Source organism: Ascidiella aspersa, chromosome 9, assembly GCF_963924565.1.
Source record: "Ascidiella aspersa chromosome 9, kaAscAspe10.2, whole genome shotgun sequence".
In the NCBI taxonomy this organism is placed as follows: Eukaryota; Metazoa; Chordata; class Ascidiacea; order Phlebobranchia; family Ascidiidae; genus Ascidiella; species Ascidiella aspersa.
In genome coordinates this window covers 6207591-6228227 of record NC_139455.1, presented here as the reverse complement: position 1 = coordinate 6228227, position 20637 = coordinate 6207591, and the positions used below count along the sequence as shown (strand labels likewise).

General features: G+C 37.2%; 2 protein-coding genes across 2 annotated transcripts; one reads left to right on the top strand and one right to left on the bottom strand.

Annotated features, from left to right (window-relative positions):
* Positions 1-2000: 2000 nt before the first annotated feature.
* LOC146132077 (SPRY domain-containing protein 3-like) lies at positions 2001-9883 on the bottom strand. Its single transcript, XM_083397122.1, has 11 exons — positions 9785-9883; positions 9430-9536; positions 9216-9312; positions 8586-8745; positions 8000-8212; positions 6887-7036; positions 6549-6658; positions 6146-6276; positions 5559-5797; positions 4992-5117; positions 2001-3476 (listed from the first exon to the last, which is right to left on the bottom strand). Exons 1-11 carry the CDS (start codon positions 9853-9855, stop codon positions 3342-3344), a joined length of 1539 nt encoding a protein of 512 aa, XP_083253248.1. The 5' UTR covers positions 9856-9883; the 3' UTR covers positions 2001-3341.
* A 117-nt stretch (positions 9884-10000) lies between these two features.
* On the top strand, positions 10001-20213 carry LOC146132076 (zinc finger CCCH domain-containing protein 15-like). The gene is made up of 11 exons (XM_083396900.1): positions 10001-10131; positions 12670-12774; positions 13408-13519; positions 14036-14188; positions 14434-14525; positions 14968-15053; positions 15640-15766; positions 16171-16287; positions 17273-17346; positions 18626-18759; positions 19194-20213. Exons 1-11 carry the CDS (start codon positions 10066-10068, stop codon positions 19370-19372), a joined length of 1245 nt encoding a protein of 414 aa, XP_083253026.1. The 5' UTR covers positions 10001-10065; the 3' UTR covers positions 19373-20213.
* Positions 20214-20637: the final 424 nt, after the last annotated feature.

Below are 20637 nucleotides of genomic sequence, written 5' to 3'. Positions count from 1 at the left end.
ATTTCACCCGGACGCACGAACTAAGTGCGAGCTATGAGATTGGCATTTAATGAAAAATCGGAGGTCCATTTTGCAGCGTTGTTGGCTGATAGTTGTGATACACTGCCATTGTTTTGCCACAAGAGCACTTCGCTGCTAATCTTGTCTTACTTTTGTCTCACCTTTCTGTGCTCACTTCGACACCGTTCGTTTCTCGCCAGCATACCTTCTCCGTTCCATTGTTGTTCCCTTCAGTGTTTATCGTTCGACTGATGTGTTTTTTTCTTTTTTATATATATAGAGAGATTCGCACACACACACACACACACACACACACACACACACATACTTACAAAATAAAAAGACTCTACTGCGAAACTTGTGCCTGATGGTGTTTTTCTTGGAGTGGTGCAGGCGAAGTTTTGTAACTACCACGAAGAGAACATGTTTGTTTACAGTCGTTTGACCGTTACAGTGTCTTAATGACAGTAATGCCTTATGAAGCGTTTAACCAATTAAGGTGTCCAGTAATAAAATAAGCTGTTAAGGAGACCACAGTGAAAGTGAAAGATGCCCTAGCTTAGTGGTTTGCAACCGCGGCTCCGAGAGCCGCATGAGGTCCCTAACTATTTTTTAGAGGTTCCCATCGGGGTTTTAAAAAATATATTTATCAGAAGCATACTTGTACACGAGTTCGCTCGACGACAGCAGGTGTTTTAAGATTATTTGTTTAATTACGTAACTTAGTAGAGTCATTCCTGAAAATTTCCATGACCCCTAAACCAAAATACTAGATCCGCCCCTCCAGCTTTCATTCTTCAGCAAGAAAATAGAACATTTTAGAGTAAATGGGAAGAGACACATTTTCAAATAAACTGCTAGATCTCTTTGCGTCTCCTTTTAAAACCGACTGTTCAAATTTGGCTTAGATGCTTACAAAGTTCGACAACCACCGCCCTAGCATCTGTTCTGTCAGTCGTGCAACCTGTCTTGCAAAGTTGAGAAAGACGCGGTTAACAGAGCCTGGCGCTTATACAGCAGTCACGTGAATCAGCCTAGAAGCTAGTAAACTTCCCACTCGCAGTTGTCACTCGCTGGCGGATCTGGCAGGTTTCTTCGTAACAGCAAACTCCGTTAACATTTCACTTCATAAGGTCGGGACAAGTCACACTATACTACGAACTAAAAATGACCGCCTGGCAGTCTATTTATAACTGCTGCTGTAGCGAAGCAAAGATTGTGGAAATTTCGATGGAGCGCTTTAGGAGATGACCAGCGTATAAGGTCAACATAAACCGACTTCCTCCTTTAAATCGCTAGTTGGTTAGTTTGTTTCAGGGTTCGGCAACCCTTTTTCTAGTCGTGGGCTATAAAATCAACGTCTGGTGGGCCGTAATAATTTTCCACTAACAATCTCGGGCTGGCTGTATTATATGAGCAAGCCGTTTAGGTTGGCGACTTGTGGTTTATATGCTTCATACAGAAAGCAGCGATTTCCATTGAACAAACTTTTTGTACATTATAAAAGACGACTGACTATTTTTTCCACCAAACGACAAGCATAATATTCCCACTTTTTTTACATAACTTATTAATTTTCGTAGAGTTTTTGTCAAAACTTTGACAATTAAAAAGAAGCACCTGCGACGACCTTATTTATCTAAAAACGGTGGATTCGAATTTTCAGCACAGAAATTAGGCGTGGCGTACCTAAGAATGAAATTAAATTGAAAATTTGGCCCCTAGTTCAAAATAATTTAGACTTGCTGTCAGTATATTTACATGGAATTTTAAGTCGAAATGAGACAAATTATCACAAAGAATAGCTTCGTTGTATTTTACAAGTTAAGTTTGCGTGTTTTTATCTTCGTTGATTAAAACATATTTATTATATTGGTTGAGTTTTGGGCGTATCGCACTGCTGATAAAAAGTGTAAGTCTTATTTAAAAAAAAGTTTAAACTAAACCTCAAACAAAATATACTTGATTGTAAGTCCACGAAAATGTACAGTACAACACGATAGAGTTTTATTTGTAAGTAGGAACAGCAAGAATAATTGGAACAAATCACAGAAAAAATACATAGCACGATATGCAGGTTTGCAAAATTTATAATTTCATCCGATCCTTAAAGGCAAGAAATTCATATTTGAAGCCTAGAAATTTTTAAAAGGCTAGACATGTATATTTCGTCCAGCAACAATTTACATTTGAGAGCAAATAAATGTATATGACGTCATTTTGGTATTTTATTTTATGGTCCTTGTACACCAGTATTCCCTGCCAACCGTTCAGCCTAGTACAGTGCACTAGGCTTTTATTACTGGGTGCACAGAAACGACGTATTAAATTGAAAAAACAGGATTTGATTCTTTGTCGGAGGAGCATTTACGTATGACCCCAATACAAACGTAATGCAAGTAACGGCTGCGTGTTTTGCCGTTTTCATATTTCCGAACTTTTAAACGTATCAAAAATTGCACACGACACGTATCGTTAGGCAACAGCAAATAAACACTTCCAGAGTCGCGCTTATAGCCTATATTCTGATATACAGAGCTGGAGTGAATTTCTTCAATGAATACTCTAAAAAATGTCATGGCGATTGGACAGGTAACGCCCAAAACATGGCCGTGACTAACGAATGGGTTATTCACAGCATTTCTTGAAAAGTGGCCGTGATCAATAAAGTCAGCAAGCGATTTTCACAGCTTTCTTGATACGACTCCCCTCTGGCTTGAAATAATCGCAACACCTGTATATTTCAAACACGGCGGAAGGTCTAAGTCAGGGGTCGGGAACTTATGGCTCTTTTGGTGACGCCATGTGGTTCTATTGATGAAGGAATTTGCCCACAGATAAAACTAAGCTATAATGCTAGCATGATGTTAATAAAACCTGCACGCGGCCATAACCCCTTTACAAACTGTAATTTACATTTTTTTAAAACAAGACTAGTGACATTTTTTTAGCGCTTCGCGCGAATACTATTTGTCTGTTGATGGTGATTAGTCCGTTTGACGTAATCTCTTATTGTTAAAAAAGGTCACTTTCGTATCATGGCATTTTTTTCGCGATGAAAGAGGCCTGTCTTTTAAATAAGAACAAAATAAACAGCCCTATTGAAATCATTGCTTTTCCCAACAAACTAGATGTTGAAACAAGTTAAATGACTCACATCGAAATACAACCAAACCAAAAATATTCCACTTTTCTGGCTCCCTTAGGTAAAGAGGTTCCCGACCCCTGGTCTAAGTAAACGTTACAAAGACGAAAAGCTGCGGATGCCTATTGTACAACAGCGCCAGTCCCTTGTTCGAATAAACTTAACTAGTGTTAGCGACCTTTGACCTTTTGCCGCGTCACCCGGTGAGAGGTCGAAGGTCAACGCGGACCTTCTCGTTGAGGCTGAGCATTCCCACCGAGGGGTAGAAACCGCCCTTAGGCATCATGACTTCTTTCAGGCCGACGCGACGTCCGTTGCGAGTGAAGAACACCTGCAATTAAATTCCAAAAATACTATCGAAAAGCTGTGGGTTGATTTACGCAAGATTAACAAACAAAAAAACTCAAAGTTTGAAAAAACAAGTAAAACCATGGCATCAGACATTTTTTTAAAGGAATATACTTTTCGCTTAGAATTATATTTGAATAAGGAACTGCGATGCCAGCACAGGCGATATTATATATATTCCTTTTAAAAAGGTCTGATCCTGGTTTTACTCAGGTTTTTAAACTTGAGTTTTATTGTTTGTTTATATACGCGTCAGTGGCACAGTGATCGACAAACAGAAACCTGCTGTCAATGGTTTTGGATTCCTAAAACGCCCTTCTGTTGAGAATAGGTTTAACTCACGGTTGAAAGTAGAATAGCTAAAAAAAATTATGCGCTCTGGTAAAAAAATTCGTCGCTCCGGTAGGATAGTTCCTATCTTAACTAAGGTAGTTACTTTTTTTAACTATCTTAGAGGAACGAAGATTTTTTTTGTACCAAAACGCATACAATTTTTTAGACAAAACTTCACAAAGTTGCGTCATAACGAGACGTGTAAAACAAGTAAGTAAAGAAAAGCGAAGGTTATCGTTCGATTTAGTGGACAAATATGCAATCAGTCCAAACACATTCATAACATGGCGGGATGACCTGGTGAAAAAATGTTTTCACGAAATACCTGCAAAAATTATTTAACCCGAATACCGTCCTGGACCGCATATATATCGCATAATTGAAATCGATATCTGATACTGGTGGACTGTGGTGGTATCGGTAGTCGTCTGGTACTATAGGTTACTTTGTTGTTTTGGAAACTGTGTCTTAAACTCTTTAAGTGGCCTTTGAAATATACTTATAGAGCAGCGGTAGAATATCAGAAGTCAGTCTCATTCGTTTTACAAGGTTTCGACATTTTAAATTTTCTTTTACTTTGCAATTAAAACGGGCGCTTGTTCTTATACTGGTGGAGATCGCCCGCCCTCATTATTGTATTAAGTCATTTTGCAACCAAATCAACGAAACTGTTAAAATACCCAACTCTTGATTCCGATTAAAATATTTAAATAAAGTTATTCTGTTCCAAATTGGAAAGCGATGTCAATTATTCAAAAACGATGAAGTAAGTAAATGTGTTTAGGCAACTACAGCACCAGTTATTACAATAGTTAACTCACTTGATTTCGAGTAAAAGTTGTAAATCAAGTCATTCTGTCCTAAATGGTAAAGTGAAGTCAATCATTGAAAAACGGTGATTAGGCGCGTTTAGTTCGCAACAATACTATACCTTTTAAAATAGTTATTTAAAGCCGAGTAAAAGTACATTCTATCCCAAATCGTAAAGCAAAGTCAATCGTTTAAAAACGGTGAAGTGAATAAGTGTGTTTAGGTCACTACAAAATAGTCAACTCATTTAAGGCTGAGTAAAACTTCATTCTGTCCCAAATCGTAAAGTAAGGTCAGTCGTTCGAAAACGGAGAAGTGATAAAGCGCGTTTAGGTCGCTACAACACTGCGCCCACCTTAACCATAAGACCCTTGCCCTTGCGTCCGTAGATGTTGGCGATCGAGGGTCTTCCGCGACGCGACATCATGCCGCAAATCTTGCGCGACATCCCAGGGGGCGGCTGAAGGGGATCCTCGAACCACTGCGCACAAGCAAATTCAAATACAAGCATAAAGCGACATCGCTACTATCCGCATTGCCCCGCAATCGATCGTGGATTCGTGACCAACAAAACAAAGCGATTCGGATGTTACCACCGTTGTATAAGGCGACTACCGACACTACCAGCATAGGGCATCGGGAATAGGTAAGGATCCGAGGATGAGCACTGCTCTAGGGAAAAGACGTTTTTTAAGGAAGCAAAAAATATCTGTATGATGTAATGCTTCCATTTCTGGGCAACTATTGAAGCTATTTAGGATTTAGTCATGCCTTCACTTCTAATAAATCTTTTTTATTTGCCTTTTGTTTTCTAACGGAACAAAAAGGCGTATTTGCTGCGCGTCAACATAATTCCTAGAATAGGCAAGGTGGCTATAAGAGCGAAATGGATTCGAGCACCCCTATAAAAACACCGACTTACGTTGATCATCCTTCTCTTGCGCTCCTCAACGTTGCCAGGCCCTGCTCCGACTGGGTAGGGAAGCGGCACGTCATCGAGCAAATCCTCGTCGCCTCTTCCAGGTCGGAAGTCGTCAAGCTTCCTCCAGATCGGCCACACGAGATCATCCTCCTCGTCCGTGTCGATGTCGTCCAGATCATCCAGGAGGTCGATCAGGATGTCGTTGGCGTCCTGCATCCCGCCGGCTGCTCCCTGTCCGTCTGCAGAATTTACGACATACTGTAGTTTATTAACGGATAAGAAGCAACATTGAATGCGAGACGTAAAACCAATTTAAGGAATTAGACAGACGTTAGTATCCAGTTTGGTTGCTCGATCGTAACGCGTAAAGCGTTTCTAATTAGTTCAAAGGTCGCTTGCCTAACCTAACAAAAAATCTCGTGTTTGAGATGCTTTAAAATTGTCGCGTGTCGTTTGAAGTTTAAATGTCGCGTGTCGCTTGAAGATTAAATGTCTCGAGTCGCTTAAAGATAAAATGTCGCGTGTCGCTTAAAGATTAAATGTCGCGTGTCGCGCCTTGATGCGATCCCTTCTTCTTATATTCCCACCTTGCATGTGAAGCGGCTTCTCGTCGTCTTCTTCATCCAGATCTTCATCTTCCTCTTCCTCCCCGTCGCTAGGCGTGACGTAATCACACGGAAAGAGGATCCCGCATCCCATGATGTCGCCACGGTAACACCTGTAAATCAAGTGGGATTTGGCACTGTTAATGTGACGTTGGGGTGGTCTTACGGCGACAAAGAATGCCGCGGCACACCGGTTGCGGAGCACATTTAAACATTTTTACCGTACTCACGCGGCAAAGAGTTAAGAACCACTGCTCTAGACACATATGTTATTTAGGTTATTGAAATGCTAAGATTAATCAACTCTTAACAGTTTCACACATGTACATGATGCAGCTGATAAGGTCAGTAATCTACACATAACAGAAAGTTTACAAATGCTTACTTTGGTCCGAATGGCGAGCCTTGTCCACGACCAAGAAAGATTTTGCCGTCGTCGGCGTGGTAAGCGATAGAACCCATGTTCCAACCTGGGTGCCGGTGGGGCGGGTAGTTCTGCAAGGCACAGAGCAATAAAACAGAGTGAAAAATTATTTATTAAAATCAGACGAGCCCATTTTCTCCGCTTTGTATAATGTTGAAATTCGTCTTACAGGGTTGACATACAAAACAGTGACACCTGATTTCCAGATTTAGAATTAGACAAAAACAGCTTTTCGAATTCGGAAAATGTTAACAAAAGCTTTTCAGGCAGTCTATAAAAGCTAGAAATCAACAACGTACCTTGTGCACAAGCCCGATCGCGATATAGCAATGCTCGCCCGGCTCCAGAATTTCCATCTCGAAATAATGGCAAGTGGTAGTGAGGGGGACTTTCCCTTGAGCGAGACCGACGTCGTGGATGTGAATTCCGTTACCGGTGTACTCCACAATCTGCAGTCAACACCAGGCGACATGAACAAGTGCCAGCAGAAATGTGCGATAATATCATATTAAAAGCAGTGCTCAAAAACAAGGTATCATATTGTCAAAAACAATGATATTATATTGTATACGCAAGAGTTGCATTGTTTGTGTTATACAGGTTTCGCATTGTTTATGTTATACAGGACTTAAGTGCACTTAAGTCACTGTTTTCACTTGTCTTTACTTAAGTATTTTTAAAAAATTGGCTTGACTTGAGTGTTTTGGACAAACTACCTGACTTGGAATCAAGGCATTACAGCCATAACTTGCGTTAAAATAATTAGTTTCATTGAGCATTTAAAAAAGATTGTGTTTTTGACTTTAATGTTTTGCCCATAAATCAGTTTGCTTTCCAAATGTTGTGTTTTGTTATTTTTAGTTGATGCTTATAATAGAACAAGTTTACCAATTTAAACAGTTGAACGTTTCAATTTTTCTGTTAATCACTTAACTTGCTCCAACAAAGATTTGACTTGTTATTTAGGGCAAAATACTTGACTTGGACAAAAATTGTTTTTCAAATGACTACTAAACCAGTGTTGTAGTGCTTTTAACATTGGAAATATTTTTTTAGTTTACAGTTAAAGGTAACCTACGTTATTAAGGCAACGGTGAGCGCAACATAATGATTAACGTATATTTTGTATGTCCCAATTTTTTGATGTATATTTTGTTAAATTTACCTACCTAATAAGGAACTCATCTTAACACCAAACAAAACGGGTAGAAGATTGGTGGTGTAGCCTATAAGGCCACTGAAAACAATTGTTTTGCTAAATCTATAGATAATGTGACTGTAAATATTGCAACAAATCTGTTGTGGACTATATTCTTCTACAACATTTCAGAAACAACTGTATTGAAGTTGTTTGGCAGAGTTATATACTGGAGAAACTAAAAATAAACTAAAGCAGGACCAAATTAGTTTACCTGTCCATTGATTCTCACGTCGTAAGTTTTAAGCCATTCGTCTTCAGCACCGTCGACCACCATCAAGTCGTCAACAGCAGACACCAGGTTGCGTATGGCATCATATTTCTGTGGGTAAATCGTTATTTCGACTTCTTCGCCAGGTGAGCGCATTCCAATGGCTGGATGAAGGTCAGTGACAGGGCCAGGCACCATCAACAAGCATTGGCCAATCTGAAGAAAAACAAAGCAAAGCTATAGCTGGAATTTTCAGAAGTTTGAATTTTGGTGAATTGAAATTTAATGAAAATACCAAGTAAAACTGGAGTTTTGAAGCTACAAATGGTACTATTATTAATTGCTTGCAACAACTAAAAAGAGTTAAATTGCAAGCATTAGAAATGGGAAGTTAAAACATAATATTTAAAAGCGAAACAACAATATATATTTAAAAAAGTTGCACCCATGATAACCAAGATTTAAAAAAAAAATAGCTACAAAAACAGGTAATTGCCAACATTATACATTATTTTACAGGCCGAAAATAAAGGGGATAGCAACAGTTAAAAAAAATAAAGTTCAAAACAAAAATTAGGATAAAAAGTACATCTTCTCCATTTCTTGTGAAGTAGACTTGAGCGGACTTGTGCGAGGCCATGTGCGATGTCAACAGCATCTCTTCAATCTTCATTACTCCGCACCCTATTATGTCCCCAGCCTGAGACCGTGGGCCAATTGGACAAGAACTACCAGAGCTGGAATAGATGCTGAAACAAACAGGGAATACTTATCCCAAAAACTATTACCAACAAAATGGATTAAAAATATACCATGTATATGCTTTTTAATAGAGGTTCTTAACCGTAATAGAACATTTTACAGAAAGGTTTTCTATGTGGTGCATGGGCAGCTGAATGGTCATATGTGGGGTTTGTAAAATAATAAATTAATATAGATACTATTGCAAGTAATTGTCAGGGAATAAATCTAACATCATCTTGTTTCATATTAAGCTGTAAGCAAGTTTTATTTTAAGATGGTGCACAACTTATTTAGGCAAATCATATTTTTTCTAAACTAGGTTTTCCAGAAAAGAATTGTTGAAATGTTTATCAATAGTTTGAAAAAAAATTAATAAACTGGACACTGTTTCAGACCATTTTAGAGCAATGAAAGGTGTTTTGAAAATGTTTATAATAATTATTAACAGACATTTAAATCCCATCTAAGAACATACATTCCGTTTTCAGCATGATAAGCCGCAGATCCAACTCTCCAACCTGGCTCTGAATCCATATCATGATCATAAGGTACCACGCCAATTGAGATAAACCCTGTAACAAAACAACACTTGTATAATGGAATGTACAATAAACAATGGCATATAATTTACAGTGTAGGCAATCTTATTACCGGTTCTGTGTGAAGTAATATTAACAAACACATTATACCTTCTTCCCCTGCATTCAGAATCTTGATTTCAAAATATCCGTTTTCTTTGAGGGTCTGACCCATAACGAAACATCCGACAGCCCCACTAGTTTGGCCAGGATTATACCTAAAAAGAATCTATGTTTATGTGGATGTAAAAATCACTTTTTTTTATATAATAGTACAACAAAAACAAACAAAAAAAATTATTTTTATAATAAGGCTGTTAATTTTAGGGGATATTGTATGCCAATGAATCTTTTTTTTAGCATTTAAGCCTTGAAAATATTATTTGGAAAATAGCAATACAAAATAAAAAAATTTCTTGGTTTTGAACCTTACTTAACAACACTCAGCAAAAAAGAAAACCCTTACCTAATAACATCGCCGTTAACTTTCACACGTACGTGCTTGTTCTTTTTTATGTCGTTACCATCCATGTTCATTTCTTAATGCTACCAAAATCGGAAGAAATAGAACCAAAAAGAGTTCGATAATTTGTAGAATGGGGTTTCCCCTCAATTTTATTAGCGACATGCGACAGAAATGTTTCGCGACTTGATGTCGCGCCAGCTGTTCAATCGCGTGGAAATTTACGGCAAGATTGATTCGCAGTGATTTCGAGTTTAACTTAACTTCTCAAAGATACGTCCAAGATGCCACCGAAAAAACAGAAGGCGAGCAATAAGACCGAACAAAAACGAAAGGACAAAATAATCGAGGTAAGTTAAGAGTTTGGAGTAATGTTGTGGTTTAAATCTAACGCCATGCTGCCTTCCTCTGAACTGTTTTTACTTCTGCTGTAACATTTGTAGTGTTAAACTACATTTCGTTGCTTTACGTGGATGAAGTTAACGTTAATAGTTAACTATTATTTTCTAATTGTATATCTAAATAAATGTAAATAGTTATTGTTTAACAGCTGTCTTGTATCCATAATCCACGAACTTCTTTTTGATTTGGCATTACTAAGTTAGTTTTTTACCAAATTTCTTTTTAATTATTTGAATATGAACCAAGGCACTGTTGCACAACCAACAATAAATAAAGGGACTGGCAAAAAGACAGAAAGGATTTATAGGAATTATGTGAATTCGGAAAGATTTGGAGACAATCTTATGAAACTTTGTCAAAACTTGCTACCCAAAACAACCTACAGAAATCTCAATCTTGTGTACTTACTACTTGATACAACAGTCTTATTGTATACCTAAAATAAGAAATAAATTTCTTTGTATCTGATTAGGATGAAAAAAATATTAATAGTTTGAATGTGTTTGATATACTCCCAATTTGGATTGTCTGATACTTTATTTTGTTTCAATACCAATACCTTTGTATAAATAATAGGGTTGGGCATTTGACCAGTCAAATTAAATCCGGCCCATAAAAATATTGACCGTTCAAGTACTCGTCAAATAGCTCAAATATTGGTCAATTACTATAAACACTATCATAATGCAATTGAATAGATAGAAATCGCTCTTCTGGTGTAAACAAAATATAAACCGATGTTTCGTCATCAGATACCAACTGACCTCATCAGGGTTAATAATTAAAACGAGAGTGCGTTAGCCATCTTATATACTGAGAAGTAAAAAATTGAAAAAACGTAGATTAATAATTCTAGATGTCGCCGGTTTATACCTCGTTTACACCAGAAGAGCGATTTCTATCTATTGATATGTTGCCTGGTGGAGCTAACTCTATTTTTAATGCAATTGAAGTTAAACATAAACCTTGATTTTAATTTTAAATAAATATATGAACATTTTGGCTTAGGTATAATGGTTTATAAAACAGAAACAATTATTTTTTGACTATCAATAAGAATTTTTGCAAAACCATGCCCATCTTCCAAGCAATACTATAGCAGTATTGTAGTATATTTTACAATTACTACAACCACCAGTAGTAAGTTAAGCCAACAAGTTTATTACCGAAATTTAACAACAGATAAATGCATCAGTAAAAAAATATTTTCACTCCTCACCACATTCTTAGGCTTATTGCTTTATACATTTATGGTGTATATACTAACTTTATGGAATTTACAGCTTTTTCAGCTACGGTCGGCAACACATTTTAAGTTAACGCAATACGATAAATGTTCCATTACATGTGATTTTATATACTTTTGCTTAGTGGTGCTACAAACCACAAAGGATCATTGTTTCTTTTGTCAATTACAATAACAAAAAAACAAAAATTGAAGTGATATAAAAAGCTGACTATCAGTTCGCGGGCCAAAACAGCGTAACTTGCGGGCCAACTTTGGCCATAGGCCTGTAGTTGGACCTCACTGATCTAAATCATCACCAGGGTCCACTGGACATAAGGCATATGGTTCTTCTAAATTTTTAAGTAGCCTCAGATTGTGGTATACACCAGCTAGTGTTTCCTTTTAGTCAAACGCGATTCATCATATACATGCAATCAGGCATTTATTTTAAACAAAAATAAATCTACTTTGCTATTACAAATACTTTGTTATTAATTACCATAGATCATGTGTTTGCATCAGGTAAACCCTACCATATCATATTTGAATTCTTTAAATAAAGTTACAATCAAGATTATTAAAAACTCAAATTTACAACATTTGAATCCAAAATGAGTATTTGACCGGTTAAAAAAAGTATGGTCAATTGACAGGCTTGCCAACCCTAATAAATAATATTGCAACCAAATAAAAAATAATGTCATTACTATGAAATTAAAAATTTCAAATACATCGTGTTGTTATTCCTATTTTTTGATTGTTTAACCTTAAACATGGAAATCATTGGGTTGAAACACATGTCATGGCTGAAATTCCCATATTAATTTGGTATTACATCAGCACAAGTAATGCTCTAGTATTGGATAATTACAGATCGCACCACCTGACATGAGGTAGCAACTCTGATCCGATATTATTCTTATTTGGTATTTTATTCATCGGACATCCCTACTTTCAATGCTGGGTTGATAATAATCATTAGGTGTTTGTTGATAAACTTTTCAGACTTTTCATTTAAGTGGTCATATAACGTTCATTGCACACAGCACTTTTGGTATGATAATATATACTTTTTAAGGGATATATTGGAAGGACTAACCCTTCTCAAAACAAATCTAGCTCTTTCTGAGTTGAACCTTCCAAAGCGTTTTGGTTTAATACCACAGCAAAACCACATGGTTTTTAATACACATTTAAAAGTTAAATCACAGAAATTGATTAAAAATTGATGGTGTATTGTTAATAATCTTATCCACAGGACAAAACTTTTGGCTTGAAGAACAAGAAAGGAAATAAACAGCAGAAATTTGTGCAGCATGTAAACCAGCAAGTGAAATTTGGTGGCGACCCTAGTACAAGAAAGGTAAATAATTTGTTTTATGTTTTCAGCAGTGAACAATTTGTGTTTAAACAAAGGCCAACTGTTTGAACTTAACAATGGTAGAAAAAAAACATTCATGCCCTTTTTAGTTAGGATTTTTAAAAGATTACCTGGATGAGTAGCACAGGGGTTTCGAACTTGCGGCACATGTGCCAAATGTGGCATGCGACCTAATAAAAAATGGCACGCAAGCCCTAGCCAAAGTACTTAATTTGTTATTCAGCCAATTGTCAAAAAAATCTAAATTTGTTATACAGCCAATTGCCATTGTTTATTCACAATATTAAGCAATATTAAGCAATATTGCTACAATTACGACAACTAACAATTACTTCGGATATTATAACATTATACTGTAGTGGAGGCTAGCATTCGCATAATCAGCCTATACAAGCTTTTTGTCAAATATGAATGGTTTGCTTGATTAAATAAAGAAATGTTTTTCACATGCAAATAAGCATTTTTATTACTCATTAAAAAGTGCTTGTAATATTTGAAAGTAGTTACTAAACTTTGGCACAGGAACAAGTTATAAGATAAAAATTGGCACGTCGGCATGTTTGAGTTGGACATCCCTGCATTAGCACCTTCTTCATTATTATAACTTTTTTAAAGCTCGAGCAACAACGTGCTGATGAAAAGAAAAAGCGGGAATTGGAGAAAAAGAAGCAGGCCGAGTTGGACGACTTGTTTAAACCGACTATTGTGCAAAAAAAAATTGGCAAAGGTTCTTTTTTATACGTGTTTGTTGTATTATATAGGCAATTTTATTTATCAGTTGCCACCAGGCATTATGTTAATTAAAACAGCTTTTTTCGTTAATGGGTTTTTATTTTCCAATGTTTTAACAGTCTATCCAGCTTGCCTTTTTAGGGTTACTCATGTTTAGTTTTTCGGGGGTGCATTTTTTCTCTTATTTTCCCCCCGAGAGTTTATTGTGTCACTACCATTCCAATACAGTAGCTGTTACCGAGATAAAGTTGATTTGGATAGGTTCTCAAAACGTTGAAGTAAAAACAATGCAGACAATTAACAGCTGTTTTAATTGATATTGAATAATTATTAAAATCTAAATTTTAAATTACATGCAATAAAATAATATTTTTAATTACTGTTAACAATTATGTTCTGTGCCCATTCTTTTTGTATGCAAACTTTCACACTAATGCTCAGTTTCTCACAATTACCCAAAGCATTGTGTTAGGTAGCCATTTTTATTGTCTGATTGAATTCTTTTTTATAGGGGCTGACCCCAAATCGGTGCTCTGTGCCTTCTTCAAGCAAGGTCAGTGTGGGAAAGGTGACAAATGTAAGTTTTCGCACGACCTCGCCGTCGAGCGCAAGGGCGAAAAGAGAAGTTTGTACTCTGATGGAAAGGAAGAAGGCTTGGAAAATGGTGAGGGCTATTTGCAGAAGAATTTTGCCTTTTCCATAAAACATAACTTCATTATGGTTGTTTGTCTATGTGGTGAATGTTCTTACAGAGTATTTTTACCATGGTACGTTAGTGTTGTATTGACCTCAGTAACTTACAATGTCATATTTTGATCGCCAAACTTTGCATTTTCCCAGTGTTTACTGAATTTGTCTACATACTTCTGCATAACATACACACAAAAACTTTATTTTCCATTTCAATAGACACTATGGACAAGTGGGATGAGGACAAGCTGAAAGATGTAGTGGAAAAGAAACACGGAGAAGGAAATAAAAAGAAACAACACACCGAAATTGTTAGTTCTGTACTTTATTTAACGTGATTAGAAGGGCTACGGTACACCACACACTGTACATAGCAGAACTCAGTCCTTCCTATAATCAGCCAAAACTCTGTTATTCAATTTAACGATGTAATTTTTTTTAAATAACATACAGTTGGGTATTGGGTATACAGTAAGATTCTAAGGGTTATACAAAATCAATGCAGTTGTTATACTTTTGTTAATCAAAAAAAAAAAAAAAACTAGACAAAATCCTGGTTGTTTTTCTGCTGTATTATTTCTACTTTTTCTTACCACAATTCTTTATAATGTACATGCCACATACTCTCAATGCACAAACATATTTTGCTATTGTTAAATTTACCCAATCATTAAACCAAATGTTGTTTTTTTTACCTAAAACAGATCAAATATTTGTTATCTAAATTTTACAGCCCTCATTTTATTTTTTTAGGTCTGTAAATTTTTCATTCAAGCAATTGAAAACAAGAAGTACGGCTGGTTTTGGAGTTGCCCTAATGGAACCTCTTGTATTTACAAGTAAGAAAACTTTTCCACCAAACTATGATTTCTTGCAAATAAATTTGATCATTTAGCCTCAAGTTTTTAGGAACACACAATAGGACCTACAAAGCAACAATATCGAAAGCAGAAAAGAAATATAGTACCGTAGTAATAAGACCATTGAAATAACAAAGCCAAATGCACAGTAATTTACACGACAAAATAAGATCTAAATCGTCCGAACTAGACCTCAACCTGTCGAAATACGCCCTAAATTTGAAAGGCTTAAATGGTCAAAATAACGCCTGAAACTATAGGGGAGGGAATGGTACTATCAGGGGACATCGGTTTGGCATCGCCCGTTTGGTGCTGGTTTGGCACCAGAACGTTTGCCTCTGGTAGTGGTTAATGAACTGGGTTACGCTTTTTTAAGGGAGTTAGCAATGAAGTTAGGGGTGGTGTTTGAGGTTAGATTAAAATATGTGTCTTAGGCTTGGTTCTGGCCATTTAAGTCTTATTTCGACGTTTATGTTCTTATTTGGGTCTTATGGCCAAGTTTATCTATAGTGAATAATAAAAAATATTTCTACATCTTAAGTGAATTGTTGTTTTGCCTTACAAGACATGCTTTGCCACCTGGATTTGTGCTGAAAAGTGAACAGAAGGCTATGGATGAACAGAAAGAGAAAATCTCCATCGAAGACCTTGTTGAAAGAGAGCGTGCCGCTTTGGGTTCCAAAGTTACAAGGGTAAGATCATATCATTACATGGCCTAAAATAAATAAAACTTAAAAACAGTACCACAGTCATACGAAAACCTGACCAAATAAACTATGAAAAAATCATCGTTTTTGGTTGTTATCGTGCAAAACTGTCAATTTTGAGTAAATGTCAGAATAAAAGTTCGTGGAACCTTTTTTTCTTAATTATTTTACCAAAACAATGTGTTTAATTTCACCATGGCTTTCTTAACTGATGCTTGCCAAAATGGGTAGGGTAGTTTGCAGTATTTTATTTATTCTGGTTTAGAAAATAAAGCTCTAAGCTTAAATTAAGTTTTTTTAAGTGAGAACAAGCTGTGCAATGTCTTTAATTAGATAAATAAATCACTTTTTATTAGAAAAATTTTCAAAGGACTGCTTTTATTTCTAAGGTCACGTTAGAGACATTCTTGGCCTGGAAGAAACGAAAGAAGGCGGAAAAAATCAAGGCACTGAGAGCTACCAAAGACAAGCGTCACAAAGATTTTAAATCCGGAAGACTGCTTGGCGTAAGTTACTGGTCTAATCATGGTTGAATGATTTAAACATTGTTAAAAGTATTTTTAGAAGCATCTGAATTCGAGAAGAAAACTATTTCGAAAGAATTAATTTTATTTGAAAGTTTTAAACCAAAGATGCATTGTAGATGTTGAGTTTTCTGTTTTACAGAAAATGTTTCTTCAGGTTTTCATGCCAAAAATCGCTTTTAACGTTTAGTTACCTCCAATTAGTATTTTTTTATTTATTTATCTTTCAGCATTGAAATCGCTTCTTTGATCGCAAATTATGGCTAAAAATCGTATATTAATTTGGTATAAGCACAGATACCACTCTTAGAGTACCAATACTACCACGCAGCATCGGATATTGGCCCTGATCCGATATTATTGAACATCTCTAGTCGTCACTATTAAGCTATGTCTAAGCTCTATGAAACAATTTTGTCGTTTATACACTGTTAAAAAGTTACGTCAACGCCCAAAACACAGCACTCACTTTGTTCTGAGCAGTCAGTCGTTACCTTTTTTTTTAAATTTAAGTTTCAACGTCAGTCGTTACCTTAGTGCAGTGGTTCTCAACAAGGGTGCCACGGAGCCCTTGTGTGTCAATTCTAATGGTCAAGGGTGCTGATAGTTATTTTAGAATTGTTAAGAATCCGATTTTTGCTCAATTGGTAAGCTTCTTGATACAACTATTTGTTTACGATCAAGGACCATTATATCAAATGACATTTTTCTACATGTTTTAAGTTGATCGTGTTGTTCCAGTTCCATTTATAGTGACATTTCAGTGAACTACTCAAACAAAAATTTCAGTCGGGGTGCCGAAAATCGAATTATTATTTTTAAGGGGTGCCGTAACCACAAAAGTATGAGAATCACTGCCTTAGTGAGTAGGTAGTTATTACTTTAGCAGCTATACCTTGACCCAGTTTCTGTACGCCTTGCTGTCAGCAGTTCTTGGTAGTTGACGCTCGTGATTCGCTGTTTACAGGTGAGCGGACGGGAGGTATTCGAGTTTCAGCCCGACATGGTTGGAGAGGATGACGCAGACGCTGATGACGTCAGGTGAGTGATGACGTCCCCGAATTGTATCCATGTGATATCGCTCCCAGAAGCAATGCCTTACGCTCTGGAATTCGTGTCAGCAATATGTAGCAAAAAATTGCTATGCATGCCACTAAATATTCATACTGTGGGTTAATGGCAAGCGATCTCATTGGAGCAAATGCAGAACCACCTACCAGTGTTGTAAACCAGTCATTTGTAAAATAACTGAATTCCTTGTCAAAGTATTATTTACTTGACCCTTGTCCAAGGATTATTTTGATACGCGATTCCCTTTCATAGACTGGATTAATATAATATATTCAAATCAACCCCAACATTTTTTGTAATTGTTTCATGGCTTCTATGTAGTGTTCTTAGGTTTGATACAATTTGGTTCAGTGAGGCATTTAAAATCTCTTTTAATTTCCCTTTTTTCACGTAAAGTATTTTAAAGCACATGAGTGTAAAAAAATCCCCAAAATTCCCAGGATTATTAAAGGAAATTGTTGCGAAATAGGGATGTCCGATACTTGACATTTTATACGGATGACCGATATTAGGAGAAAAAATATTGCGATACGATCGGATACCAAATGACGTCATTACTATGCTCAAATAGGCAAAAGACTAAATTTAAATGCTAATAGATATTTTTCTCTAGGTTATTAGGCCAAAATTTGCTTTAGCGTTTTTTTTTTTTTTTTTGAAGCTTGGTTGCATGCTGTTGTTAACCTACTGTGTTTTGATAAGTTTAATTTTAAAAATAAAATCGCTGCATTGGTTCGCAAATCAAGTCTGAAATTCCTGTACTATCTATTTTGGTATCGGATCAGCACACCCTAGTATCGTACTAGTACCGAAACTACTACTTGGCATCGGGTTTTGGCTCTGATTCGACATTATCGCACATCCCTATTGGAAACCCTAATTGACACAAACCTATTATCGGACATATGCTCTTTACAATGGTTTAATTAAGCAACCATTGGCGTATCTCGACTCGCTCCTCTCTGAGCCTTTGTAGCTCAGTTGGTAGAGCGACGGTCCCGGCATGACTGGAGGTCATGAGTTCGAACTTTACCGCAGACTAGTTGTTTTTCTGGCATGTCCTGCTTGCATCATTGATCGACAGATTCGGCGAGTCTGCGATGGCTTTTTAGTGTACTATAATGATATGGAAGCCCTAATCGTTGGTTAAATCGCAGCTTCCAAAGGGCTAGATAACAGTTGCTATTAATGGGTGTATCTTTCATGGGTTTAATTGAAGTGTTCTTCTTTTCTCTTCCTGGTCTGATAGTTACAAAAGGGAGGAAAAAGACGAACAGGAGTCGGATGTCAACGTGGTTGGAGTTTCAGAAGGCATGTTCATACCAACAGAGGTCGACGCCTCCGGGACTCAGGCCGCTCCCGACAGAATAAAGGATCAACCTGGTGAGCTGTCTCCTCTTGTTTTCAAGCTTTATATTTAAGATATCCGAATGCTGGCAAACAGGCGGGGTTTGGATCCCTGACAGGTTTGGATCTCGCAGTTTCGGCACTCGTCTAATACTACAGCTTTATGTCGTGTCCGATAGTTAATATCGGTAGCCAAGGTCATAAGTATTGTATCGCTACTTGTCCGATACTTGTGGGCAGTGGTTCCTTAGCTGCATGCTGTAATTTTGGTAATGCTGTAAAATGAACCTATAAGTTTTTGAAAAGCCAACCAGCGAGAATTAAAAGCACATGATGAGTTATCCTTGTCCCGGAGGTAAATTGAAAAAAATATGTTTAGTTGTTTACCTATAACAGGTGTGGCGTTTTGATTATATAGAATTTACTCTGTCTACCATATGAAACCCGTCAAAAGCTATTACTCGTTACAGCCTCCGAGTCCCCTTCCACGAGTGGCATCGCAGGAGGAGACGCCGCCTCCGCTCCCGAATCCTCCGGACTTTCCAACGGGAGCGCCGCAAAGGAGGAGGAGGACGTTGCCGTGGACGAGAACCTCTTCACTGAAGACCTGGACGATTTAGAGGACGAATTAGCAGACCTTGACGTATAATGTACGTCACACGCGCCTCGCTCGATCCATCATGATGACGTCACCGGATGCGTGACGTCATTTGTATTATAAGAAAGCGCGACTCGGTAAACCAATCGGTTGCGCCGCGCAACCCAAGCTTACAAAGTGAATTTTACGACGATAATAATGACGTCACGCGCTCGTCGGCGACCCGTGACGTCACAATTAATTTAGGCTCGGTGACGTCACGCGTAAAATCAACGTGTGGCGTCATTTTTAAAGATACAAGCTTATGCATGACGACAACTTTCAAACTGTATTTAGTCTGCTGTTTTTGCAGTGCAGCGATTACTTTTATAAAGTACAACAATGAGTGATGTTTTGTTGGAAGTGCGGAACGTTTTGCCCGGAGTTACTTTGCTGATTTCCGACAGTTTATTAAAGTAACCTCGGTTTTTCTCTTTGTGGAGCATAGAGAGTTCAAAACAATACAACTCTTCTAATCCCTGTAGTAGCAAATATAAACACAGTTCACCAAATTTGCGGAAAGCTTAAACGAAGAATTACCTGCTTCATGGCTCACCAAACGCCTGCACCCTGCATACTGGTAAATTTCTATCGCTGTAGACAGATTGCTTAGCAAGCAACTCCTTAAATTGTAATGAGATTGAGCGTGGTTCTTTGTGCATTTACATTAGGCTTTACAGATGCTATTTTGATTATTGTACCCAACGTGGTCATATTAAGCGTTAAAATACGTGATGTTACAAATGGCGAGTCCTCGCCCCGCCGAATTAGCAACGAACTTCCAAGAAATGTGGGCTAAATGGATTTTGAACTCTGCTGTATGTTCTCGTGTTGTTGGTGTTTGCAATACAAGTTCGGTGAGTCTTCGGTTTCGGTTAAGGAAGAAGTAGTTTTTAATTAATTTGGAAAGCAGCAGCAAGAAAATGTAAAAAAAAATGTAACTGCAATATATCCATTAGGCCATTTCTTTGCTGAAATCCGTTAGATTTTTTTGTTTGGCTTGATGAGCCGTATTCGCTTGCATACGGGATTTCGTTTAACACCACGAACTTTTCTTTTAAGCATAAAATATTTGTGCTAGGCTAATCAAAAAAGTTTGGTTTTCAAAATTACGTTTTACTTTTTGACCACGACCGAGCTCAGTTGCTTATACAAGGCACGTCAACCACCTGATGAATAAGTGCAAACGAAAAAGTCCGAAACATTTTAATGCCACCTAGAAGGCGACATTTCAGTGTTGTAATCACTTGACTTGGCCGATTACTTTAGCGAAGAGA